This window comes from Oncorhynchus mykiss, chromosome 10, assembly GCF_057628025.1.
Source record: "Oncorhynchus mykiss isolate SJ-2025 chromosome 10, ASM5762802v1, whole genome shotgun sequence".
In the NCBI taxonomy this organism is placed as follows: Eukaryota; Metazoa; Chordata; class Actinopteri; order Salmoniformes; family Salmonidae; genus Oncorhynchus; species Oncorhynchus mykiss.
The window spans coordinates 44,771,307-44,797,333 of record NC_143031.1 but is presented as its reverse complement, the minus strand read 5'-3'; the positions used below and the strand labels follow the sequence as shown (position 1 = coordinate 44,797,333).

At 43.8% G+C, this 26,027-nt stretch overlaps 1 protein-coding gene across 6 annotated transcripts; it reads right to left on the bottom strand.

Annotated features, from left to right (window-relative positions):
* Positions 1-121: 121 nt before the first annotated feature.
* On the bottom strand, positions 122-24,972 carry LOC110534009 (fermitin family homolog 3). Of its 6 annotated transcripts, none has more exons than XM_090186769.1 (12): positions 24,759-24,972; positions 23,976-24,071; positions 15,394-15,548; positions 15,098-15,260; positions 14,884-14,952; positions 14,421-14,765; positions 14,223-14,272; positions 13,798-13,922; positions 13,409-13,565; positions 12,782-12,997; positions 12,555-12,680; positions 122-529 (listed from the first exon to the last, which is right to left on the bottom strand). In XM_090186769.1, exons 6-10 carry the CDS (start codon positions 14,514-14,516, stop codon positions 12,958-12,960), a joined length of 468 nt encoding a protein of 155 aa, XP_090042895.1. In that variant the 5' UTR covers positions 14,517-14,765; positions 14,884-14,952; positions 15,098-15,260; positions 15,394-15,548; positions 23,976-24,071; positions 24,759-24,972; the 3' UTR covers positions 122-529; positions 12,555-12,680; positions 12,782-12,957. The 6 variants fall into 6 exon arrangements, with proteins under 6 accessions (XP_090042895.1, XP_090042899.1, XP_090042896.1 ...); XM_090186770.1 differs by lacking the exon at positions 122-529 and adding an exon at positions 3,855-4,335; XM_090186772.1 differs by lacking the exon at positions 122-529 and adding an exon at positions 3,855-4,335 and having other exon boundaries at positions 23,976-24,100; positions 24,759-24,892.
* Between the last annotated feature and the right edge of the window lie 1,055 nt (positions 24,973-26,027).

The following is a 26,027-nucleotide window of genomic DNA, read 5'->3' as shown; positions in this document are numbered from 1 at the left end:
TAAGGAATACATTTTTGAAAGGTCTTTCCTACATTTGTGAATGCTCAGGAAATATATATACTGTATATATTTATTTTTTTAACACATATTTAACTAAATTTTTTTTGGGACACAAAACTACCTCCATTTGTCCAGTGACACACGGCCACCTTCCACCGCAGATGAGGCCGAGGTGGATTGAGACGCAGCCCACGCAAAACTGATATCTGTAGCTTAAACTGAAGGATTTTGATGTTTTTTTTATTATTATGTTACTTAGATTGACACAGATTGACGCACCCGCAAGCTGTCTGTGTTACTTAGATTGACACACCAGCTAGCTGTCTATGACAGTATGATGAAACCATAAAGAGAGTTCCAGAGCTTCATCTCATGGATATTTAGAGGGCTTCATGGCCACCAGTCAGCTTGTAAAAGAGTTCCTGGTTCAACACCTCTGTCTGCTCTCTGGTGCGTGTGGCAATGAAGATGTAGCCCCCAATGTACACGTGCACAATCTTGCAGGTAGCAGTCACACAGCTGAAGGCATCTAAAAAAGGAATTATTTAATACGGCAGCAAATATGGCAGCAAATATACTTACAATATTCATAGGAAATTATTGTAATATCTGAATTACAGTATATGGGTGGGTAACATTTAGACATAACATACATTTTAAGTGTATTCTATTAAAAACATACAACAGACATTTTAATTTAGCCTTCTAAGGTCTCACATATGGGACATACACATTTCAAATGACTTGCATGCCACTGTCTGATGTCACTAGCGCAAGCAAAGACACACTAATTCAAGAAAGATGGAGAGTCCGCCGCGAGGAGGAGCAGGAGGAAGAAAGGGGGGAAAAGAAGAGGAGGAGCAGGAGTGGGAAGGAAGGGGAGGAGAGGAGGAGGAGCAAGTGGAGGAAGGGGATGGGGGAAAGCAGGATGGGGAGAACAGGAGGAGGAGGAAGGAGGGGGAGGAGAGGAGGAGGAGGAGGTGGAGGAGGAAGTGGGATGGGGGAAAGTAGTAGGGGGAGGAGGAGCAGCGGGAGGAAGGGGGAAAGCAGGAGGGGGAGAAGAGGAGGGGAGAAGAGGAGGAGCAGGTGGAGGAAGGGGGACACGGGAAAGCAGGAGGAGGGGGAGGAAGGGGACTGGGGAAAGCAGGAGGAGGAAGGGGACTGGGGAAAGCAGGAGGAGGAGGAGGAGGAAGGGGATGGGGAAAGCAGGAGGAGGAAGGGGACGGGGGAAAGCAGGAGGAGGAAGGGGATGGGGAAAAGCAGGAGGAGGAAGGGGACGGGGGAAAGCAGGAGGAGGAGGAAGGGGACGGGGAAAGCAGGAGGAGGAAGGGGCGGGGGAAAGCAGGAGGAGGAAGGGGATGGGGAAAGCAGGAGGAGGAAGGGGATGGGGGAAAGCAGGAGGAGGAGGAGGAAGGGGACATGGGAAAGCAGGAGGAGGAAGGGGATGGGGGAAAGCAGGAGGAGGAAGGGGATGGGGAAAGCAGGAGGAGGAAGGGGACGGGGGAAAGCAGGAGGAGGAGGAGGAAGGGTACGGGGAAAGCAGGAGGAGGAAGGGGACGGGGGAAAGCAGGAGGAGGAGGAGGAAGGGGACGGGGGAAAGCAGGAGGAGGAGGAGGAAGGGGACGGGGGAAAGCAGGAGGAGGAGGAGGAAGGGGACGGGGAAAGCAGGAGGAGGAAGGGGACGGGGGGAAGCAGGAGGAGGATGGGGACGGGGAAAGCAGGAGGAGGAAGGGGATGGGGGGAAGCAGGAGGAGGAGGAGGATGGGGACGGGGAAAGCAGGAGGAGGAGGAGGGAGGGGACGGGGGAAAGCAGGAGGAGGAGGAAGGGGACGGGGAAAAGCAGGAGGAGGAAGGGGACGGGGAAAGCAGGAGGAGGAGGAGGAAGGGGACTGGGGAAAGCAGGAGGAGGAGGAGGAAATGGACTGGGGAAAGCAGGAGGAGGAGGAGGAGGAAGGGGGCGGGGAAAGCAGGAGGAGGGGGAGGAAGGGGACTGAGGAAAGCAGGAGGAGGAGGAGGAGGAAGGGGACGGGGAAAGCAGGAGGAGGAGGAGGAGGAAGGGGACGGGGGGAAGCAGGAGGAGGAAGGGGAAGGGGGAAAGCAGGAGGAGGAGGAGGAAGGGGACGGGGGAAAGCAGGAGGAGGAGGAAGGGGAAGAATGACTTTGATAGCAGCAGTGAATCTATTTAGATAGTGGTGCTCTCTCAACTATCATTCTCACAATAGCACATTGGTAGTAGTCAGTGACAAATATCAAAGCTAAGCTGGGCTTGGTTAAAACCCTGGATAGGAGGTGCTGCCCAACTTTAACTATGGAAACTCATACTGGAAAATGTATATACAAATATTGTATTTTTCTTATAGTAATTCTCATGTTTTTTTATATGTTGACTTGTAAAAAATACCATGTGAAACCCATAAGGAAAGCATTTATTTTGTAGAACATACACCTTTCTTATAATATTCATAGATGACTCATAATTCATATATTTTACTCAAATAGGTCATACCATATCTATGTTGTAAATTCACCACATTAATGTATTCAATTGTGTATGTCATATAAGGCATATAACACATATACAAGTACATCACTGACATATAAGGGAAAACATACAAAATCTTACCAGATCCTTATTTGATAACTTATTAGATATTGGTACAAATACTCTTCTTCTGCCATACAAGATTCTTATTTGATTATTTTCCATATGGGTAATCCGCTAGACTATGCTGGTAAACCAGGATAGCAAGCTAGACCATGCTGGTCAAACCAGCTAGACCATGCTGGACAACAAGCATAACCAGCTAGACCATGCTGGTCAGACCAGCTAGACCATGCTGGACAACAAACATAACCAGCTAGACCATGCTGGTCAGACCAGCTAGACCATGCTGGACAACAAGCATAACCAGCTAGACCATGCTGGTCAGATCAGCTAGACCATGCTGGACAACAAGCATAACCAGCTAGACTATGCTGGACAACAAGTATAACCAGCTAGACCATGCTGGTCAGACCAGCTAGACCATGCTGGATGTTACGGATACAGGTATCCTGTGTCTGTGTGTGTATCCTGTGTGTGTTTCTTTTCTCTCCTTCTCCCCTCACAGGTGAAACTCATTACTCCCCAATCAGTCAACAATCAACCCATCAATCAGAAGACACACCTCCTCATGTTTCCTACCCAATCACAGTTCCTTTCCCTTGGTTTAAAAACCCCATCAGTTGTTTGCTCTAGAGCTCAATCTCTCTGTGTAAATGCCATGTATGTAGATCGCTCTGTTTCACTCTCGCTTTGTGTATTAACCTCTCTTTTGTTTGAGCACCTCCATAGCACTTTGTCATCACCTGTGAGTAGTGTTTTTGGTTATGGTGTTTGTGTTTGATTGCTGGTGGGAAAAGGGGAAACCAAGACAAGTCGCCCATGGGCATACACTACCCGTAGGTAGACTTTGTTAAATACACTAGTTAGAACTGGGCGGACCACCCACTGTATTAGTTAGCTGTTGTTAAAGTAGGCTAGTCTAGCTTAGGGATGTTTTTGAATACTTATTGTTTCTTTCCTTGGGTCCAGCTCAGCCCCTTTTTCCTGCTCCTCCCATTACCATGTGTTTATTAATAAACCTTGAGTTTGACGGTAGATTTCAGTTGCCCTGGTTATTACGTTCACACTTTTACTTTGTCACTATTATAATTTGCATGAGTTATGTTACGGGTCTCATTACCATCCCCCCTAGACTGTCGGGCCAAAAGGGATTCGTAACACTGGACAACAAGCATAACAAGCTAGACTATGCTGGACAACAAGCATAACCAGCTAGACTATGCTGGACAACAAGCATAACCAGCTAGACCATGCTGGTCAGACCAGCTAGACCATGCTGGACAACAAGCATAACCAGCTAGACTATGCTGGACAACAAGCATAACCAGCTAGACCATGCTGGTCAGACCAGCTAGACCATGCTGGACAACAAGCATAACCAGCTAGACCATGCTGGACAACAAGCATAACCAGCTAGACCATGCTGATCAGACCAGCTGGAACATGCTGAACAACAAGCATAACCGGCTAGATCATGCTGGTCAGACCAGCTAGCTGTCTATGACAGTATGATGAAACCATAAAGAGAGTTCCAGAGCTTCATCTCATGGATATTTAGAGGGCTTCATGGCCACCAGTCAGCTTGTAAAAGAGCTCCTGGTTCAACACCTCTGTCTGCTCTCTGGTGCGGCAATGAAGATGTAGACCCCAATGTACTCATGCACAATCTTGCAGGTAGCAGTCACACAGCTGAAGGCAATGTTCACATTGCCATTGAACTCGATGGCCACCTGGAATAAAGAATAGAGGATTTTGGCAATGAAGCCCTTTCTCTACATCACCAGAGTCCTATAAACTCATGGATCAAAATTTATCTCGGCATCCAGTATGAAGGAAGTTAGAGGTAGTTTTCGAGCCAATGCTAACTAGCGTTAGCACAATTACTAGAAGTGTATGGTATATATCTAGTACCATGCTAGCAGTTACCATAGATTTCCAGTCATTGTGCTAATGCTAGTTTGCAATTGCTCTTATGCTAGTTAGCAACTTCCTTCAAACTGCACGCAGAAGCATAAAAATGGTATCCACGAGTGACTCTGGGAAGTAGATAAAGGGCTTCATTGCCAAAATCCTGAAGTATCCCTTTAATGGTCTTCAGATAAACATTTAAGTCATAATTAGTTGGGCCAGGCCCTGGCATATCGTCAGATGTACATACACAGAGACACTGAACACTGTACACAAGTCATAATGTACAGATCTCATTGCAAATTGTGAGGGGAAACCCAGATTTTTGTTGTAAAGAAATTAGTTAAAACCCCAGATCCTTTACCCCCTCCATTGAGCAATGCAACAGTTTTATTTAATTTCCCCAATACAAAATCAAGGACATCTACTGCACTGTACAAACTACACCTTGCTTAGGACCTGCCCCTCTGCTTCAGACTGAGCCTCCCAGCTGCAGTTTAAACAAATTCTAATTGACAACCCCAACATCTGTCTCTGAAATTGTCCAAACTATGAGTTAAACTATCTGCCCCTGTCCCTATTCTAACAGCAATCATAAAATCCAGCCTCATTCTTCTCAGAAAACTGCCTCCCTTATGCTAACATTGAAAAAACCTGGACTGGACCCCAACACCCTAAGCAATTACATACCAATTTCCAACTTGCCATTTCTATGAAAGGTCTTTGTATGTGTGGTCTCAATACAGCTACATAACTACCTTTCAACCAACAATCTGCATGAACCCTTCTAGTCCGGCTTCTGTGCATGGCAGAGAACAAAGACAGCCCTGGTAAAAGTAACAAATAGCTTGTTGATGGCAGCTGATGATGGAGACACTAGTATCCTTTTACTTCTGGGTATGACAGCAGCATTTGACACACCGAATCACAAGCATTTCGCTACACTCGCATTAACATCTGCTAACCATGTGTATGTGACAAATAAAATTTGATTCTCATCAGCAGACTTAAGAACTTGCTTGGATTCTCTGGCACAGAGACTGACAGACAAGAATTTGTGACTCTTGGTAATTATAAATCCAACCCTGCCACAGTCACTCAAGGGGTTCCACAGGGCTCTGTTCTGGGGGCCACTCTTGTTCTCTATATACATGCTAGCACTTGGTATACTAATCTGAAGATCTGGATGAAACTTTAATATTTATGCAGATGACACACAAAAATACACTACATTACGAAAAGTATGTGGATCAAATCCAATCAACTTATTAGCCCTTCTTTGATCAGCTTACATCTCAAAGTGCTGTACAGAAACCCAGCCTAAAACCCCAAACAGCAAGCAATGCAGGTGTAGACACCTGCATGTCGAAAATCATGGGCATTAAAAATGGAGTTGGTCTCCCATTTGCTGCTATTACAGCCTTCACTCTTCTGGGATGGCTTTCCACTAGATGTTGGAACATTGCTGTGGGGAGCATTAGTGAGATCGGGCACTGATGTTGGGCGATTAGGCCTGGCTCGCAGTTGGCGTTCCAATTCAATCCAAAGGTGTTCGGTGGGTTGTGGTCATGGCTCTGTGCAGGCCAGTGAAGTTCTTCCACACTGATCTCGACAAACCATTTCTGTATGGACCTCGCTTTGTGCAGGGGAGTATTGTCATGCTAAAACAGGAAAGGGCCTTCCCTAAACTGTTGCCACAAAGTTGGAAGCACAGAATCATCTAGAATGCCATTATATGCTGTAGTGTTAATGTGTCTCTTCACTAGAAATAAGGGGCCTAGCCTGAATAATGAAAAACAGCCCCAGACCATTATTCCTCCTCCACTAAACTTTACAGTTGGCACTATTCATTCGGGCAGGTAGCGTTCTCCTGGCATCCGCCAACCAGTCTGTCGGACTGCCAGATGGTGAAACGTGATTCATCACTCCAGAGAACGTGCTCCAGAGACCAATGGTGGCGAGCTTTACACCACTCCAGCCGATGCTTGGAGTTGCGCATTGTGACCTTAGGCTTGTGTGCGGCTGCTCGGCCATGGAACCCCATTTTATGAAGTTTCTGACGAACAGTTCTTGTGCTGACGTTGCTTCTAGAGACAGTTTGGAACTCGGTTTGGAACCAACAGTTTGGAACCGAGGACAGATGATTTTTATACGCTAAGCGCTTCAGCACTCGGCGGTCCCGTTCTGTGAGCTTGTGTGGCTTACCACTTCGCGGCTGAGCCGTTGTTGCTCCTAGACATTTCCATTTCACAATAACAGCACTTACAGTTGACCGGGGCAGCTCTAGCAGAGCAGGAATTTGACGAACTGACTTGTTGGAAAGGTGGCATCCTATGACGGTGCCACGTTGAAAGTCACTGAGCTCTTCACTAAGGCCATTCTACTGACAACTTTTCTTTTTTAACTTTCTTTTTTTACCACCTTTTTCTCTCCAATTTCGTCATATCCAATTAGGATCTTGTGTCATCGCTGCAACTCCCCAACGGGCACGGGAGAGAAAAAGGTCGAGTAAACACCTGCTTGCCTAACTCAGTTGAAACACTGCACCCGGCTCCCTGCACCCGGCTCACCACAAGGAGTCGCTAGAGTGCAATGAGCCAAGTTAAGCCCCCTCGGCCAAACCCTCCCCTAACCCTATTGACGCTGGTCCAATTGTGCGCCACCCTATGGAACTCCCGGTCACGGCCGGTTGTGACACAGCCTGGGATCAAACCGAAGGCTGTAGTGACGCCGCAACACTGCGATACAGTGCCTTAGACCACTGTACAAACTCGGGAATCCTCGTCAACCCACCTCTAACCCACATTGAATCCTGCCTCTCTGCAATAAAAACATAAATGCAACAAAACTTCCTCTAGCTCAACAGTGATAAAATGGAACTCCTCATAGGCACCAAATCCACCTTCACCAAAGCTGGCAACCTCACCCTCATCATTGATGACACCATTGTCTCTCCCTCCCTCCACGCACGCAACCTTGGTGTCATCCTGGACTCCACCCTCTCCTTTGACCACCACATAAGAGACTGTCAAATCCTCATTCTTCCACCTCCACAACATTGCCAAAGTCAGGTCCTCCCTCTCCCGTCCTGCCCCTGAAACCCGCATACATGCATTCATCTCCTTCCGTCTTGACTACTACAATTCACTTCTCTCCGGCATCAACTCAAGCTCCCTCCATAAGCTCCAAAATCTTCAAAACCCTGCAGCCCGACTCCTCACCCACAGTCCTGGCAGCACATCCCCCCCTGTTCTTCCATCAACTTCACTGGTTCCCTGTCTCCCAACGCTGATTACAAGATCCTCTCAGACCTTCATTTCCCCTGCCAACCCACACACGCACTCGGTTCCACCAAAACAGGCCATCTTGTCATTCCTAGGTCGAAGCTCCAGAACTTTGGCGACAGGGCCTTCTCCAGGGTTTCTCCTAGGCTCTGGAACTCCCTCCCTCCAGCCAGCCATGAGTCCATCACTATCTTTCAGTCTCTCCTAAAGCCCCACCTCTTTGATAAGGCCTTCCCTTAAGCCCCCCCCCCCCCCACACACACACACACACACACACACAAGCTAAGAAATACACTACAAAGACACTCCTTTCTTCAACATACTGAGCAGCACCTACCCCTTACCCTAAACCGGGTTCGCATCCTAACGACCAATCCCGCCCCTTATCCTAAACCAGGTTTGTATCCAAATCCCAACACTCCCCTCCCCATACTGATACATTACACTCTTTCCCTTCTGTGAGCCAGCCCCTCTCTTTACTCATATTCTGATGTTTTGTTTTGACTCCTGTTTTTCATTTCCTTTCTACAATTGTTAAGCGATTTTGGGTCCTTGAAAAGTGCAGTCCCATGTATTATTATAATAGCTAAGTGAGTTGTTAGATGCATTTTTCCCCTTACCGCATCACTTTATACACAGAAGATCACTGCTAAACATAAAATAAATATGTTTATCTGTCTCTTGGTGACCACCCGTAACTTCACAACGAAGTCGACTACAAATACAAAGCTGCCAATGTCTTTGCAATTGTTTTACTTACAAGAGAAGCACAAAAAGATGCTTCAAATGAAAAACTGAGATCACTGCATTAAAATATAAATAGCCTACTGTCATGACGTTGCCCTCTTTGGGTACAGCGATCACCATCCCCCGCTCTCTGCTTCTACAACCAGACTGCTGTGGTCAGAGAGAGGTCGTAAATTCCTGAGGAGAAGACCCTGCCTCATGGCCACACAGTATAAGAGACAGAGTACATTTTCATAGAGAACATAGGAATTTCTTCCACCTCACAGAACTTGAGGTCCTAACAAATTTCATGTTCCGGAGAAGGTATAAAAGATCGGTGAAGAATGCAGCTACTAACTGGTCCGTTTGTTACAACTTGGGGAAGCTCATGGGAGACGGTGTGGCCATATTACCATAACGATGTTTATATAATAGCCTCAGATATGAGGTTTATTTCTTATTGTTGTATAAGATGAATGAGTGAGTATGATACTGTTTGTAAAATTGTGTAATGTGATTTTGGAATGTTTAATGAAGGAAACTCCAATTCCCTTTTGAGTTTAACTAAATCAGAGGACCGTCCATGAGCCCAGTTACCCCAACTGGCATCCTGGGACAGCCCCTTTTCGGCAATTCCGAATAAAACCCAACTTTGAGAAATCCTCAGGCAGACCATGTTTCTCTCAATCACAGGAGTACAAAGGTTGCAGACCATTGCTGAATCTTTTAACCATACCATGTGGTTAAACTCTTAGACTATCGATACCGACATAATAAGAACAAGTCTTTGATATTAATTACTAGTCTGCAGCTAGGAATTCGGTATCATTGAACGCGAAGAACGACAACCGCTGAAACATCCATCTACAACAACATGAATGAATGTCACTATGAACTATCCACTATAACAGAGAGAGAGAGGGAGAGAATTCTACAAAAGAAATAAACTTTTCAACAGCGATCAAGACGACACACTGACCGTAAATATATATATTGATTGCAATTGTTCCCGAATGAGTGAGTGTTCATGTGTAAAGGATTAGCATTTCAATTGTTATAATTATTAACTCTGTAGTGACTTCTTAGTCGACCCCCACTTCCCTTTTGTCTAACAAGCCACGATGCCGGTTTAGCCCACTAGGGCACATTCTCTTATAATTTCTTGTAACCATATTTACCTTGTTGTTTTGTTTATGCATTTCTGTGAATTACTTAGTTAGTAATAAATAAATGATTTAAGACTATTGATGTATGGATGACTCATAGTGAAGACTGGGTTCATGCAGATAACCAACAATTTACGACGTTTGGAATGAGACTAACGTGAGGTAAAATAAATAAATAAATAATCAGAAGACTATTGATCAGATATGAAAATATCTGAAAGGTTATATTGGGAAATTATACCTTTGTAATCTGAATATTTTCCTTGGTGCCCGACTTACTAGTTAATTACGGTTAACATGATTAATCAGTTTGATCGCATAATACACTAATTACAGAGAATCTTTGATAAAAACTAACTCTTCAATTTAATGATAGTAAACACACAACACTACCTACAGTACAAGCTACATAGGCCAGTATTTCATGTTCATTCAATTTTGTTTTATTTATTATTTGGCTACTTTCTGTCATTTTTGCCTCAATATATTTCATGATATGTAGCTTAATGTGCGCAATGATGTGCCAAATCTTGATTAAGGGCATTATTACAAGGTTAGCATTAGAATAAGCCGCCTCAATATTTGCAGCTATAGGTGATATCTCTCTAGGAGCTGATCCATCGTCAGTATTGTGGAATAATATTAAGGTAAGATTTAAATGGAGAAAGCGGATCTGAGAGCAGCACTGCTTTTCTTTCGAATCTATCAGTATCAACACATGCCTTAATGACGCACATAGCGACTGACCGTTCTCTCTGCATGGTGTTTTGGGTAACACGTGTTACATCTTTGGCCATTATAGGAAAGCTGCATCGTTAAAATACTCGTAAGCCTAAGTTCCATCGCTATCGGGAAACCAGGCCCTGGTCACACCAGTCCACAAATCTGTGCAGCATGGGTGACAGGCCCTGGTCACACCAGTCCACAAATCTGTGCAGCATGGGTGACAGGCCCTGGTCACACCAGTCCACAAATCTGTGCAGCATGGGTGACAGGCCCTGGTCACACCAGTCCACAAATCTGTGCAGCATGGGTGACAGGCCCTGGTCACACCAGTCCACAAATCTGTGCAGCATGGGTGACAGGCCCTGGTCACACCAGTCCACAAATCTGTGCAGCATGGGTGACAGGCCCTGGTCACACCAGTCCACAAATCTGTGTAGCATGGGTGACAGGCCCTGGTCACACCAGTCCACAAATCTGTGATGGGTGACAGGCCCTGGTCACACCAGTCCACAAATCTGTGCAGCATGGGTGACAAGCCCTGGTCACACCAGTCTACAAATCTGTGCAGCATGGGTGACAGGCCCTGGTCACACCAGTCCACAAATCTGTGCAGCATGGGTGACAAGCCCTGGTCACACCAGTCTACAAATCTGTGCAGCATGGGTGACAGGCCCTGGTCACACCAGTCCACAAATCTGTGCAGCATGGGTGACAGGCACTGGTCACACCAGTCCACAAATCTGTGCAGCATGGGTGACAGGCACTGGTCACACCAGTCCACAAATCTGTGCAGCATGGGTGACAGGCCTTAATGTGGCCTCTCGGCTCTGGAATGTTCTACCCGCACATTCATTTTTGTGTGTTTTGTTTTATACCTTATGCACATTGAGCCTGGGAAATGCACTTTACAAATTAAATATTATTATTATTAATACATATTTGATAGAATACAGACCAAGTAACAGATACATGAAGAAACATAATTAAGTAGAATGTGAGACGTGTACCTGCTGGATATCCCAGTTGACATTCCACTGCTTCATGGTGTTGTATCTCCATGTCTTCACCACATCTCCGGTGCCGAGGTCAATGGCGGCAGGGTAGCCTAGTGGTTAGAGCATTGGACTAGTAACCTGAAGGTTGCAAGTTCAAATCCCCGAGCTGACAAGATCTGTCGTTCTGCCCATGAACAGGCAGTTAACCCACTGTTCCTAGGCCGTCAATGAAAATAATTTGTTCTTAACTGACTTGCCTAGTTAAATAAAGGTAAAATTAAAAAATGCGAATGAGACGGTTGTTGGTGACGCCGAGGACCTCATCTTTATGGCATCCCTTAAACCTGTACAGGAAATGTGTCGAATTTGGGTAATTTCAAGTGAGATCAGATTTAGTGCTATGTAAACTATTCCCCCTCAGGAGACTGAAAAGATTTGGCATGGGTCCTCAGATCCTCAAAAGGTTCTACAGCTGCACCATCTAGAGCATCACTGCCTCTGGTTGCATCACTGCCTGGTATGGCAACTGCTCGGCCTCCGACCGCAAGGCACTACAGAGGTTAGTACGTATGGCCCAGTACATCACTGGAGCCAAGCTTCCTGCCATCCAGGACCTCTATATCAGGCAGTGTCTTATCAAGCCCTAGAAATTGTCAGACTCCAGCCACCCTAGTCATAGACTGTACTCTCTGCTACCGCACGGCAAGCAGTACCGGAGCGCCAAGTCGAGGTCCAAAAGGCTTCTTAACAGCTTCTACCCCCAAGCCATAAGACTCCTGAACAGCTAATCAAAGGACTACCCAGACCTCTCTTTTACACTGCTGCTACTCTCTGTTTATAATCTACGCATAGTCACTTTAACTCTACCTACATGTACATACAACCTAAATTACCTCGCCTGTACTGGTACCCCCTGTATATACCCTCGCTTGTTATTTTACTGCTGCTGTTTCATTATTTGTTACTTTTATTTTCTACTTATCTATTTTATGCAAAACACTTTTTTTTCTTAACTTCTTAAAGCATTGTTGGTTAAGGGCTTGTAAGTAAGCATTTCACTGTAAGGTCTACTACACCTGTTGTATTCTGCGCATGTGACAAATACAATTTGATTTGACTATTTGACAAAAAGACATGTACTCACCTCACCACAAGATAACACACCCCGCATTCAGGTTAGAGCCTGCCAGATCTGAAGAAACCTGAGGAGAGCATCTGTTAGAGAGAGCTGGGCCACATACTAATAGGATTCCAGGATGCGAGGAGTTAGCTGACAGAGCAGAGGAATGGTTAGAATCCCTGGAGACGGAATCTTATTGTTTGCTTCTCTTACCATACATTCGAGTTCTGCCCAGATCACATGACTCTTACCTGTTTGGACTTGTACTGTTTGTGGTAGTGTGGGGATACAAGGCCGTGTGTGTTGATGATGTCATCAGTCTGAGCAGCATTGACCCCGGGGGTGGTTCGCTGCATGGCCAGGAAGGACTGGATATTCTGCACCTCATTAGAGAAGGAGCTGTCTGCTAGGGTCTTCCCCTTGGAGGCTAAACGGCAAGCTGCCATCCACCTGCTGTACTGCAGCTCCTAGTGGAAGGGGGAGGAATGGACATATGGAAAGATGGAAAGAAATCATAGCATAGTGGGATATAGTACATTTATATGTAGGGTCAGGGTGACACTAAAGAGGAAACTGTTCTCATAGCAGTTGGGTCTATTCCTTGGGACAGGTTACAGTGGGGCAAAAAAGTATTTAGTCAGCCACCAATTGTGCAAGTTTGCAAATAAATTCATTAAAAATCCTACAATGTGATTTTCTGGATTTTGTTTTCTTATTTTGTCTGCCATAGTTGAAGTGTACCTATGATGAAAATTACAGGCCTCTCTCATCTTTTTAAGTGGGAGAACATGCACAATTGGTGGCTGACTAAATACCTTTTTTGCCCCACTGTATATACATGTACATTAATCAGTGATCAAATTCGAATAGCTTTTTACTTATAGGAAGAGTGCTTCGAACAGAGTGAGCTGAGCATTGAGTTCCTTCCATTCTCACAGCGTAGGTAGACCTCATTCATGCCCTGAGCCCCAGGAATCAGCAGTCTGATGCAGAACTTCTGACCAGCCACACTAACGTCTGGGACCACCTCACAGCCTGGGGAGCACAGCACTTCCTTATGGGACCAGTTTGGACTCATTTGGCTTGTTAATAAAGTCACCAGTGAAGAAACGTCATTATATCTAGAATGTCCTTTCTGATGCTCTACGTACTACACATCTTCGTGTCAACTTGTGTGGTTGTGGTTCTATGTGAAAATGTGGGCTGAATGTAGAGTATGTGCACGTGGGTGGGCATTTTCATCACAGTGAATGTCAGTACATATGACCTTTGAGGTTCATCTGCTGAATGGGCTCCGTGAGGCTCTCCTCTTTACTCTTGTAGTAGGAGATGGATGTGTTGTTGAACGTGAACCAGAACTGCTTATAGCCCTTTAGTGTCAGTCTCTTTGGTCTAGGAGAGAGTGAGATGAAACAAACTAGAATGCTAAGGGTTTTCAGCAACATTGGAAAGGGTACGCAGTTGTATGTCTGTGTGAGTGAGCATGTCAATATAACCGTAGCTGCGGTTAGTGTGTGTGTGTGTGTGTGTCTATAAACACTCATCCAGACTCTCAGAGTCTCATATATCTTGTGTGATCGATATCCAATCTAAAATCCATGGCAGGAAAAGGTGGTCACCGGCAGAAAGATGGATGTGAGTCAGAGGGCGTTCAGCCAGCCAGCAGTGATGTATGTTGTCAACCCATCTTACCTGAAGATGTTCAAGTAGTCATGCAGCTCTGGTGCTACCCTCATTGTTTCCTGTGAAGAGATAAAACCCTGTGTCTATTTTGTGTCATGTGCGGTTGCAATTAAACTTTTTCCATGTTACTTTTTTTGCTTCCTTACAAACCAACCCTGATCACCATTACAGACTGCTACAGTATGATGGAGAATCAGAGGGACTAACCAGCATGTCTTCAGCGCTGCTCTCCTCTGCATCCATCTTCACCTCCAAACACTGAAGGGCGGAGTCAAGGTCATCCATGGCAGGACATGATGTCATCAGCCGGGGCTCTGGCAGAGACACCTTACCAATGTGGTGCTGAGGATAGCGCACACACAAACGTATAACAGTGTGAAAGACAAGGGAAGCAATGTGTCATAGACAGAGAATACCCTTTGGGGACAGTTCTTGTTTGTTTTCCTGAAGGGCAGCAAAGAGCATCATCTCTTCCTCTGTGCAGCCAACATCCTCCAACAAGATGGCCCAGCGAGCCTGCTAAAACATCTGGGTCAGACGGACTGCGTCATACTGGAGACGGAGACGAGGTAGATAAAGTGACCGATTACACACAGCACAATTCATGGCCACCATGAGGTAGAAGAAGGAAATAATCGATAGCCCCTCAGAAAGCATGTTGCAGGCCTACCTTGGGCTGCAGGTCATGGAAGCAGTAGTATTTGAAGTGTAGCAGCAGTCTGTCATGCTCCTGCACTCCCTGTTGGAGCAGAGAACGAGACGAATCCAGTCCACAATAAAACACATGTAATTAATTGAATTACACCCTGTTCTTTTTCACTAACAATACACAGAGTAACATACGCATACCTAAACATATTTGTTGTGAACACACAGACACTCACCTGCTGTGAACTTGGGCCTTGTCCACAAGGCTGGTGGGACGGGGCATCTTGGTGATAGCCTCAGGAGCAGGTAGGCTGACAGACAACATCTTATACACAGCCTCAGTCTGGGGTGAGTCAGCAAAGTGCACAGGCTTGCCATTGGACAGGGTGTGAGCTGGACCTGTCGTTATTACACATGCAGTTAGGATATGTTACATGACATTTGGTATGTACTGTACAGCGAAAGCTATTGTACTTAATGTTGCCCATCCATTTTGAAATTTGAAGTGTACCACCAATTCCACTGGACCTACCTGACGAGATACGAAGGCTTGTTAGATCATATACTACTACTTCCTCCTCCGTGTCTTTCTTCTTTTTCTTCTCCTCCACCGGCCGTAACAACGACAGCTCCTCTGGGTGACGCATGTCTGAGAATGAGCAGTGCGAGGGAATACTGATTTAACACCTGCAACAATAAACCTCTAGTTAGAGAGCTCGGTATAGCCCAGATGCACTTCTTCAGGTACCTGCAGATTCGCAACTTTACAAAAAAGATTTCCCCTCTTTCCCATCTCTCCCACCCACCAGCTGGCTTGATGAATGTTTGAGCCTGGATCCGCATGTAAAGCATTCATGGGAGGTGAGATTGGAGGTGAGATTTCTGAGTAAAGGGTCTGAATACTTATGTAAATAAGGTATTTCAGTTTTTTATTTTTAATACATTTGCAAAAATTTCTGAAAGCCTGTTTTTGCTTTGTAATCATCTGGTATTGTGTGTAGATTGATAAGGGGGGAAAAAATATTTAATCAATTTTAGAAAAAAACTGTAAACATAACAACGTGAAAAAAAGTCAAGGGATCTGAATACTTTCCAAATGCACTGTATTCCTGTATTCCGGTAATGACTAAAAATTATTTCAATACCATGGACCAATATCGAATTCATTTAGGGCATTTCCAGACATTATGTATAAATTGTCCATAGCCCCTACAACAGTCCCAACATTTGTCAGACACTGAAGGTTGCATGAGTTTCAATTTCCTAGGGGTCAAATATTCTCTATACAGAAATTTGAAATGGATACAATTATTCAAAACATTTCTTTTTTCCAGATATGTTCCCATATTTCAGAAGAAAGGTGGACACCTACAGTGCCTTGCGAAAGTATTCGGCCCCCTTGAACTTTGCGACCTTTTGCCACATTTCAGGCTTCAAACATAAAGATATAAAACTGGATTTTTTTGTGAAGAATCAACAACAAGTGGGACACAATCATGAAGTGGAACGACATTTATTGGATATTTCAAACTTTTTTAACAAATCAAAAACTGAAAAATTGGGCATGCAAAATTATTCAGCCCCTTTACTTTCAGTGCAGCAAACTCTCTCCAGAAGTTCAGTGAGGATCCCTGAATGATCCAATGTTGACCTAAATGACTAATGATGATAAATACAATCCACCTGTGTGTAATCAAGTCTCCGTATAAATGCACCTGCACTGTGATAGTCTCAGAGGTCCGTTAAAAGCGCAGAGAGCATCATGAAGAACAAGGAACACACCAGGCAGGTCCGAGATACTGTTGTGAAGAAGTTTAAAGCCAGATTTGGATACAAAAATATTTCCCAAGCTTTAAACATCCCAAGGAGCACTGTGCAAGCGATAATATTGAAATGGAAGGAGTATCAGACCACTGCAAATCTACCAAGACCTGGCCGTCCCTCTAAACTTTCAGCTCATACAAGGAGAAGACTGATCAGAGATGCAGCCAAGAGGCCCGTGGTCACTCTGGATGAACTGCAGAGATCTACAGCTGAGGTGGGAGACTCTGTCCATAGGACAACAATCAGTCGTATATTGCACAAATCTGGCCTTTATGGAAGAGTGGCAAGAAGAAAGCCATTTCTTAAAGATATCCATAAAAAGTGTTGTTTAAAGTTTGCCACAAGCCACCTGGGAGACACACCAAACATGTGGAAGAAGGTGCTCTGGTCAGATGAAACCAAAATGTAACTTTTTGGCAACAATGCAAAACGTTATGTTTGGCGTAAAAGCAACACAGCTGAACACACCATCCCCACTGTCAAACATGGTGGTGGCAGCATCATGGTTTGGGCCTGCTTTTCTTCAGCAGGGACAGGGAAGATGGTTAAAATTGATGGGAAGATGGATGGAGAATACAAATACAGGACCATTCTGGAAGAAAACCTGATGGAGTCTGCAAAAGACCTGAGACTGGGACGGAGATTTGTCTTCCAACAAGACAATCATCCAAAACATAAAGCAAAATCTACAATGGAATGGTTCAAAAATAAACATATCCAGGTGTTAGAATGGCCAAGTCAAAGTCCAGACCTGAATCCAATCGAGAATCTGTGGAAAGAACTGAAAACTGCTGTTCACAAATGCTCTCCATCCAACCTCACTGAGCTCGAGCTGTTTTGCAAGGAGGAATGGGAAAAAAATTCAGTCTCTCGATGTGCAAAACTGATAGAGACATACCCCAAGCGACTTACAGCTGTAATCGCAGCAAAAGGTGGCGCTACAAAGTATTAACTTAAGGGGGCTGAATAATTTTGCACGCCCAATTGTATTCGGCCCCCTTGAACTTTGCGACCTTTTGCCACATTTCAGGCTTCAAACATAAAGATATAAAACTGTATTTTTTGGTGAAGAATCAACAACAAGTGGGACACAATCATGAAGTGGAACAACATTTATTAGATATTTCAAACTTTTTTAACAAATCAAAAACTGAAAAATTGGGCGTGCAAAATTATTCAGCCCCCTTAAGTTAATACTTTGTAGCGCCACCTTTTGCTGCGATTACAGCTGTAAGTCGCTTGGGGTATGTCTCTATCAGTTTTGCACATCGAGAGACTGAAATTTTCTCCCATTCCTCCTTGCAAAACAGCTCGAGCTCAGTGAGGTTGGATGGAGAGCATTTGTGAACAGCAGTTTTCAGTTCTTTCCACAGATTCTCGATTGGATTCAGGTCTGGACTTTGACTTGGCCATTCTAACACCTGGATATGTTTATTTTTGAACCATTCCATTGTAGATTTTGCTTTATGTTTTGGATCATTGTCTTGTTGGAAGACAAATCTCCGTCCCAGTCTCAGGTCTTTTGCAGACTCCATCAGGTTTTCTTCCAGAATGGTCCTGTATTTGGCTCCATCCATCTTCCCATCAATTTTAACCATTTTCCCTGTCCCTGCTGAAGAAAAGCAGGCCCAAACCATGATGCTGCCACCACCATGTTTGACAGTGGGGATGGTGTGTTCAGCTGTGTTGCTTTTACGCCAAACATAACGTTTTGCATTGTTGCCAAAAAGTTACATTTTGGTTTCATCTGACCAGAGCACCTTCTTCCACATGTTTGGTGTGTCTCCCAGGTGGCTTGTGGCAAACTTTAAACGACACTTTTTATGGATATCTTTAAGAAATGGCTTTCTTCTTGCCACTCTTCCATAAAAGGCCAGATTTGTGCAATATACGACTGATTGTTGTCCTATGGACAGAGTCTCCCACCTCAGCTGTAGATCTCTGCAGTTCATCCAGAGTGATCATGGGCCTCTTGGCTGCATCTCTGATCAGTCTTCTCCTTGTATGAGCTGAAAGTTTAGAGGGACGGCCAGGTCTTGGTAGATTTGCAGTGGTCTGATACTCCTTCCATTTCAATATTATCGTTTGCACAGTGCTCCTTGGGATGTTTAAAGCTTGGGAAATCTTTTTGTATCCAAATCCGGCATTAAACTTCTTCACAACAGTATCTCGGACCTGCCTGGTGTGTTCCTTGTTCTTCATGATGCTCTCTGCGCTTTTAACGGACCTCTGAGACTATCACAGTGCAGATGCATTTATACGGAGACTTGATTACACACAGGTGGATTGTATTTATCATCATTAGTCATTTAGGTCAACATTGGATCATTCAGAGATCCTCTCTGAACTTCTGGAGAGAGTTTGCTGCACTGAAAGTAAAGGGGCTGAATAAATTTGCACGCCCAATTTTTCAGTTTTTGATTTGTTAAAAAAGTTTGAAATATCCAATAAATGTCGTTCCACTTCATGATTGTGTTCCACTTGTTGTTGATTCTTCACAAAAAAATACAGTTTTATATCTTTATGTTTGAAGCCTGAAATGTGGCAAAAGGTTGCAAAGTTCAAGGGGGCCGAATACTTTCGCAAGGCACTGTATAATCTCACAGAAACATTTTAAAATTAGATTCTTTATCCCTTCCCAGTACTTTGGATTGTACCACAGGGCTCGACGAGACAACGAACATTTGTTAATGTCAAAGACCTCTTGTTCTATGACCTCCCAAGGAGTGGGATTGTTGTTATAAGCCCATTTAAGAGGGTACCTTGCAACAAATAACAAATCGTTTTTTCTGAATATCAGGAAGGCCCAGGCCACCTCTATTTCTGTCCATTTATCATTTTGAATGGCTGACTCAAGGGGGTTTGTTTCTCTCGCCAGAGAAACTTCCTGAAAAAAGTAATGAACTTCTTGAACCATTCTCCCGAAAAGGGGAGAGGGATTACACTGAGGAGGTATGTTATAGCTGGGCTAGACAATCTGGATCCTCTCTTTCTAAAATTATCCACCGAAATTGTTGCAACCGTTATTACTAGCCTGTTTAACCTTTCTGAGATCCCCAAAGATTGGAAAGCTGCCGTGGTCATCCCCTTCTTCAAAGGGGAGACACTAGACCCAAACTGTTATAGACATATATCCATCCTGCCATGCCTTTCTAAAATCTTTGCAAGCCAAATTAACAAACAGATCACCGACCATTTCAAATCCCACCGTACATTCTCCACTATGCAATCTGGTTTCCGAGCTGGTCATTGGTACACCTCAGCCACGATCAAGGTCCTAAATGATATCATAACCGCCATCGATAAAAGACTGTACTGTGCAGCCGTCTTCAGCGACCTGGCCAAGGCTTTCGTCTCAGTCAATCACCGCATTTTTATCAGCAGACTCAATAGCTTTGGCAGTCAAATGACTGCCTCGCCTTGTTCACCAACTACTTCTCAGATAGAGTTCAGTGTGTCAAATCGGAGGGTCTGTTGTCTGGACCTGTTGCAGTCTCTATGGGTGTGCCACAAGGTTCAATTCTCAGGCTGACTATTTTCTCAGTATATATCAATGATGTCGCTCTTGCTGCTGGTGATTCTCTGATCCAACTCTACGCAGACGACACCATTCTGTATACATCTGGCCCTTCTTTGGACACTGTGTTAACAAACCTCCAAACGAGCTTCAATGCCATACAACACTCCTTCCGTGGCCTACAACTGCTTTTAAATGCTAGTAAAACTAAATCCATGCTCTTCAACCGATTATTGCCTGCACCCGCCTGCCCGACTATCATCACTATTCTGGACGGTTCTGACTTAGAATATGTGGACAACTACAAATATCTAGGTGTCTGGTTAGATTGTAAACTCTCCTTCCAGACTCACATTAAGCATCTCCAATCCAAAATAAAATCTAGTATCAGCTTCCAATTTCTCAACAAAGCCTCCTTTACACATGCTGCCAAACATACCCTCGTAAAACTGACTATCCTACCGATCCTTGACTTCGGCGATGTCATTTATAAAATCGCCTCCAACACTCTACTCAGCAAACTGGATGTAGTCTATCACAGTGACATCCGTTTTGTCACCAAAGCACCATATACTACCCACCACTGCGACCTGTATGCTCTCGTTGGCTGGCACTCACTACATAATCGTTGCTAAACCCACTGGCTCCAGGTCATCTAAGTCTTTGCTAGGTAAAGCCCCGCCTTATCTCAGATCACTGGTCACCATAGCAACACCAACCCATAGCACGCGCTCCTGCAGGTATAATTTACTGGTCATCCCCAAAGCCAAAACTTGCTTTGGCCGCCTTTCCTTCCAGTTATCTGCTGCCAATGACTGGAACGAATTGCAAAAATCACTGAAGCTGGAGTCTTATATCTCTTTCTCTAACTTTAAGCATCAGCTGTCAGAGCAGCTTACCGATCACTGTACCTGTACACAGCCAATCTGTAAATAGCACACCCAACTACCTCATCCCCATATTGCTATTTATCCTCTTGCTCTTTTGCACCCCAGAATCTCAACTTTCACATCATCATCTGTACATCTATCACTCCAGTGTTAATACTAAATTGTAATTATTTCGCCTCTATGGCCTATTTATTGCCTTACCTCCCTACTCTATTACATTTGCACACACTGTACATAGATTTTTATATTGTGTTATTGACTGTACGTTTGTTTATGTGTAGCTGTGTTGTTGTTTTTAATCACACTGCTTTGCATTATCTTGGCCAGGTCTCAGTTGTAAATGATAACTTGTTCTCAACTGGCCTACCTGGTTAAATAAAATGTAAAAATATGTGGAAGAATGTTCATTTTTATTGTGTCTATTTTACTCAATGTTTTATATATACACTAGATTTCTGACAGATAGCGTTGTGTTGAAGCCACCGCGCCTCCATCTTGGCACTTTTTTTGCCACGTTTATTCTATTAGACACCTTAATGCATACTTTTACATTATATTAAACAAACAAATAATACATAAAAGAACGTACACATTATATTATGTAAGCTAAAAATATAAACGCAACATGTAAAGTGTTAGTCCCATGTTTAATGTGCTGAAATAAAAGATCCCAGAAATGTTCCATATGCTCAAAAACCTTATTTTGCTTGAATTTTGTGCACAAATTAGTTTACATCCCGGTTAGTGAGTATTTTTCCTTTGTCAAGACAAGCCAAGCCATTCATCTGACAGGTGTGGCATATCAAGAAGCTGATTAAACACCAAATTTGGCAGTACATCCAACCGGCCTCGCAACCGCAGACCACGTGTAACCACGCCAGCCCAGCACCTCCACATGTGACTTCTTTACATGTGGGATGGTCTGAGACCAATCACCCAGACAGCTGATGAAACTGTGGGTTTGCACAACCAAAGAACTTCTGCACAAACTGTCATGAACCGTTTCAGGGAAGCTCATCTGCCTGCTTGTCATCCTACCCAGGGTCTTGACCTGACCGAAGTTTGGCAATGTAACCAACTTCAGTGGACAAATGCTCACCTACGACGACCACTAGCATGAGTGCCCCATGGTGGCGGTGGGGTTATGATATGGGCAGGCATTTTACATTTTATCAATGGCAATTTGAATGCACAGAGATACCTTGACGAGATCCTGAGGCCCATTGTCGTGTCAATCATCTGCCGCCATCATCTCACGTTTCAGCATGATAATGCACGGCCCCATGTCATGAGAATCTGTGCACAATTCCTGGAAGCTGAAAATGGCCCAGTTTTTTCATGGCCTGCTTACACGCCAGACATGTTATCCATTGATCATGTTTGGGATGCTCTGGATCGACGTGTACGGCAGCGTGTTCCTGTTCCCGCCAATATCCAGCAACTTCAAATCACATTTTATTTGTCACATACATATGGTTAGCAGATGCCAATGCGAGTGTAGAGAAATGCTTGTTTTTCTAGTTCCGACAATGCAGTAATAACAAACGAGTAATCTAACCTAACAATTCCACAACTACTACCTTATAAACACAAGTGTAAAGGGATAAAGAATATGTACATAAAGATATATGAATGAGTGATGGTACAGAACGGCATAGGTAAGATGCAGTAGATGGTGTTCACAAAGCCATTGTGTTCACAAAGCCATTGAAGACATTTTTTTAAAGGTATCTGTAACCATTAGATGCATATCTGTATTCCCAGAAATGTGAAATCCACACGGTAGATTAGGGCCTATTGAATTTATTTTAATGGACTGATTTGCTTATGTGAACTGTAACTCAGTAAAGTCTTTTAAGTTGTTACACGTTGCGTTTATATTTTTGTATTTTTTTATATTTTTATCATTGACTTCACCACAATTTGTATGCCTTCTTGTTTTTAATTGGAAGTCCGATACCAAGCCATCACATGCTCACTGGGTTATGGAATGTTATGGCCCATCTCAAAGCTAAAATATTTCACCCGTGGCTCCACTCAAAACTTAGTTTTACAAGGTCTGGTAGCCATTCCTCGACTACTTTGAGAGTAACCTCTCTGCTGAGAACTTAATGTGGCCCCTGCACCCCCCCTTGTCTTATGATATTTGGTTGTTTCTCTCCTTAATTTCCACCAGCGGTTCCATAGGATAGTACCCATGTAATCTTAACGGATGCGTCCAGGTGTAACAGGGGAATTTAGTTATTGTACCTGATGTTGTATCATGTTTGTTACTGTAGATAATGTTCTGCTTTTATGCGTTCCAATTACAATAATATCTGCAACAATAACTTCTTACTTTTATTTAGGTAGGAACTCCTCATACATGTACTTACTCAGCAGACGACAGACCCCCATAACAGTTTGGAAGACTGGACTAGAGAAGCAGGCCTGAAGCCTCAGAGTGGTCCCGTTGGGTAGGCCCAGTGTCAGGGGCTTGTGCTGGGGGGGGGGGCTCAGGCGAACATCGGCATGGATCTCATACTTCTCAAGGGTCAAGTAGAGCTGGAGCAGCTACTGCTGCTTCTGCTCCCACAACAGGGCATGGTCTGACCAGTCCTGCTTTATCTATGTGGTGTACAGAGGAGTCTGTCGCTGCTTTATATTAACACATTTATGGCGTGTCTCATAGATACTTTGAATCTTGTTTTGAAATCAATTATTCATGTTCTGATTTACAGATTGTGGAGTACGTCTATAATCACTTACTACACCCCACGATTAAAAGATATCAACAACCCTGAGAAATTACAAAATAGATACTCATATGCAATCTAAAAATATACTGTATCTTAAATATAGTCCCAAGATGGAAGTTGAAGTGTACATTGGTAGGGAACTCACGTGTCTTCTCCACAATTCTGAACACAACACCACCAATGTGCAGGTCTGAGGTCACGCTAACTTTGAAGGGTGTAGCCTCAAGGCCAAGCTCCTCCACTGTCACAGACAGATCCCAAGAAGCCATACTTACAGAGGGAAAATATAGCACTCATCTTTTACTATTGGTATTAATTGTGATAAGTGATGCTACATTATGGCTTTAACAATAAACTCTCGTTTGAAGACGCTGTATTACAATGTGGTAATACAACCATCGGGTTATGCCACATTTAAGATAGTAACACACATTAACACGTTTTTTCAATTAAAGCAAAAAGTAAAGTAAAATGCTGAACTCTGATAGTGTACGGTTATTTATAAACAGACAAAACTGGGGAACATGGTAATGCCCTGAATCAAACTACAGGTCAAATCTTAGGCAACCCTAGTCTTGGCTATTCCCCACATTAAAATATACTGTAATAATGTACTCCACCAACACATTATAATAAGACAGAGCAAAATCATATTACTTCCTGTAAATGAATGACCCCTTTCTTAGTCATCGGTTCAATTACCCCAATACCCCCTATCCAAGCTTTATATCTGCTCCTCCTTTTAGGACAAGGCCAATTGGACTGTTAGATTATCATAAAACGTTACACCAGTAAGCCACTATTCAGTGTGGGCAATTCTATTACTGGCCTGTGCCTCAACATCACCCTGTCTGTCTCCATTTTCATAGAGTATCTCTATCAGTGTCTCTATAGTCTCTGCCCCGGGAGGACATTGTTGTTCCCTTACCTAGTTGTAGTCCCAAACCAAATGTTCTTTAGAGTCAAACACCAGGTGCCCTCAGTCTCTACCACTGTTGGGTGGTCATTGCAGCTTGTGAAATATCTCGGTCACTTCCTCCTGTTTATCTCCCTCTCGGTCTTAGTGGCTGCGGTCATATCCTGTGTAAAATGTCAAGAGATAGAGGACTGTTCCTCTTTCACATACCATCAGGGCTGTAGGTGGTTGTTTTAAATGGGGAGTTATCAGATACTGTTGCTGAGCAACTATTGTTTTGACAAACATGCAAGAATCATTTTCCATATGTGTAAACACATATTGGTATTGGGATAGTTATAAGAACAACTTGACTAGTTGCCATCTAAAAAATATATATTCTACAATAAAAATTGGAGAGAAGAAAAATGGATAGTTAAAGATGCAATCCAGGATCTTAAGCGCTTATACATTTTAAAATATTGTACGAATTGGAAATTGTAACATATTTTATGCAGGACGTAACATATCATACGAAATGGATGACGTAGCACACAATGTTCAGGGACACGTTTTTGACTCGAGCACTACTTACAAAACTACTGGAAAAAATGATACCAAAGCTCTAGTGCATCACTAACATAGTCTGTTAATGGGTCGGTGGAGTTTAGACACTCCTGAGAAAGACCCTCTAGTGGTCAATTACAGGTTAATCATGAGATGCAAGGTTTGTTTTCAGGGCATTAGGGAAATACTTTCCCGTACATTTAGAAAGAACAGTAACTTTTTTTTAAACCAAGCAGTACGAAAAGCCATACTGATTAGCAAAAGTGGAACATGCTCTAAGGTTTTTCCCAGTTTGGAAAAATAGAAGCAGAAGAAAATAGAAGCAGAAGGATGCATAACCACAGAAACGGATCAATATAGAAATAAACGTCCTCTCACTGTCGACTGCGTTTATTTTCAGCAAACTTAACATGTACAAATATTTGTATGAACATAAGATTCAACAACTGAGACATAAACTGAACAGGTTCCACAGACATGTGACTAACATAAATGGAATAATGTGTCCCTGAACAAAGGGGGAGGGGGTCAAAATCAAAAGTAACAGTCAGTATCTGGTGTGGCCATCAGCTGCATTAACTACTGTAGTGTAGTGTAGTGTAGTGTATCTTCTCCTCATGGACTGCGCCAAATTTGCCCGTTCTTGCGATGAGATGTTATCCCACTCTTCCACCAAGGCACCTGCAAATTCCTGGATATTTCTGGGGGGGAATGGCCCTAGCCCACACCCTCCGA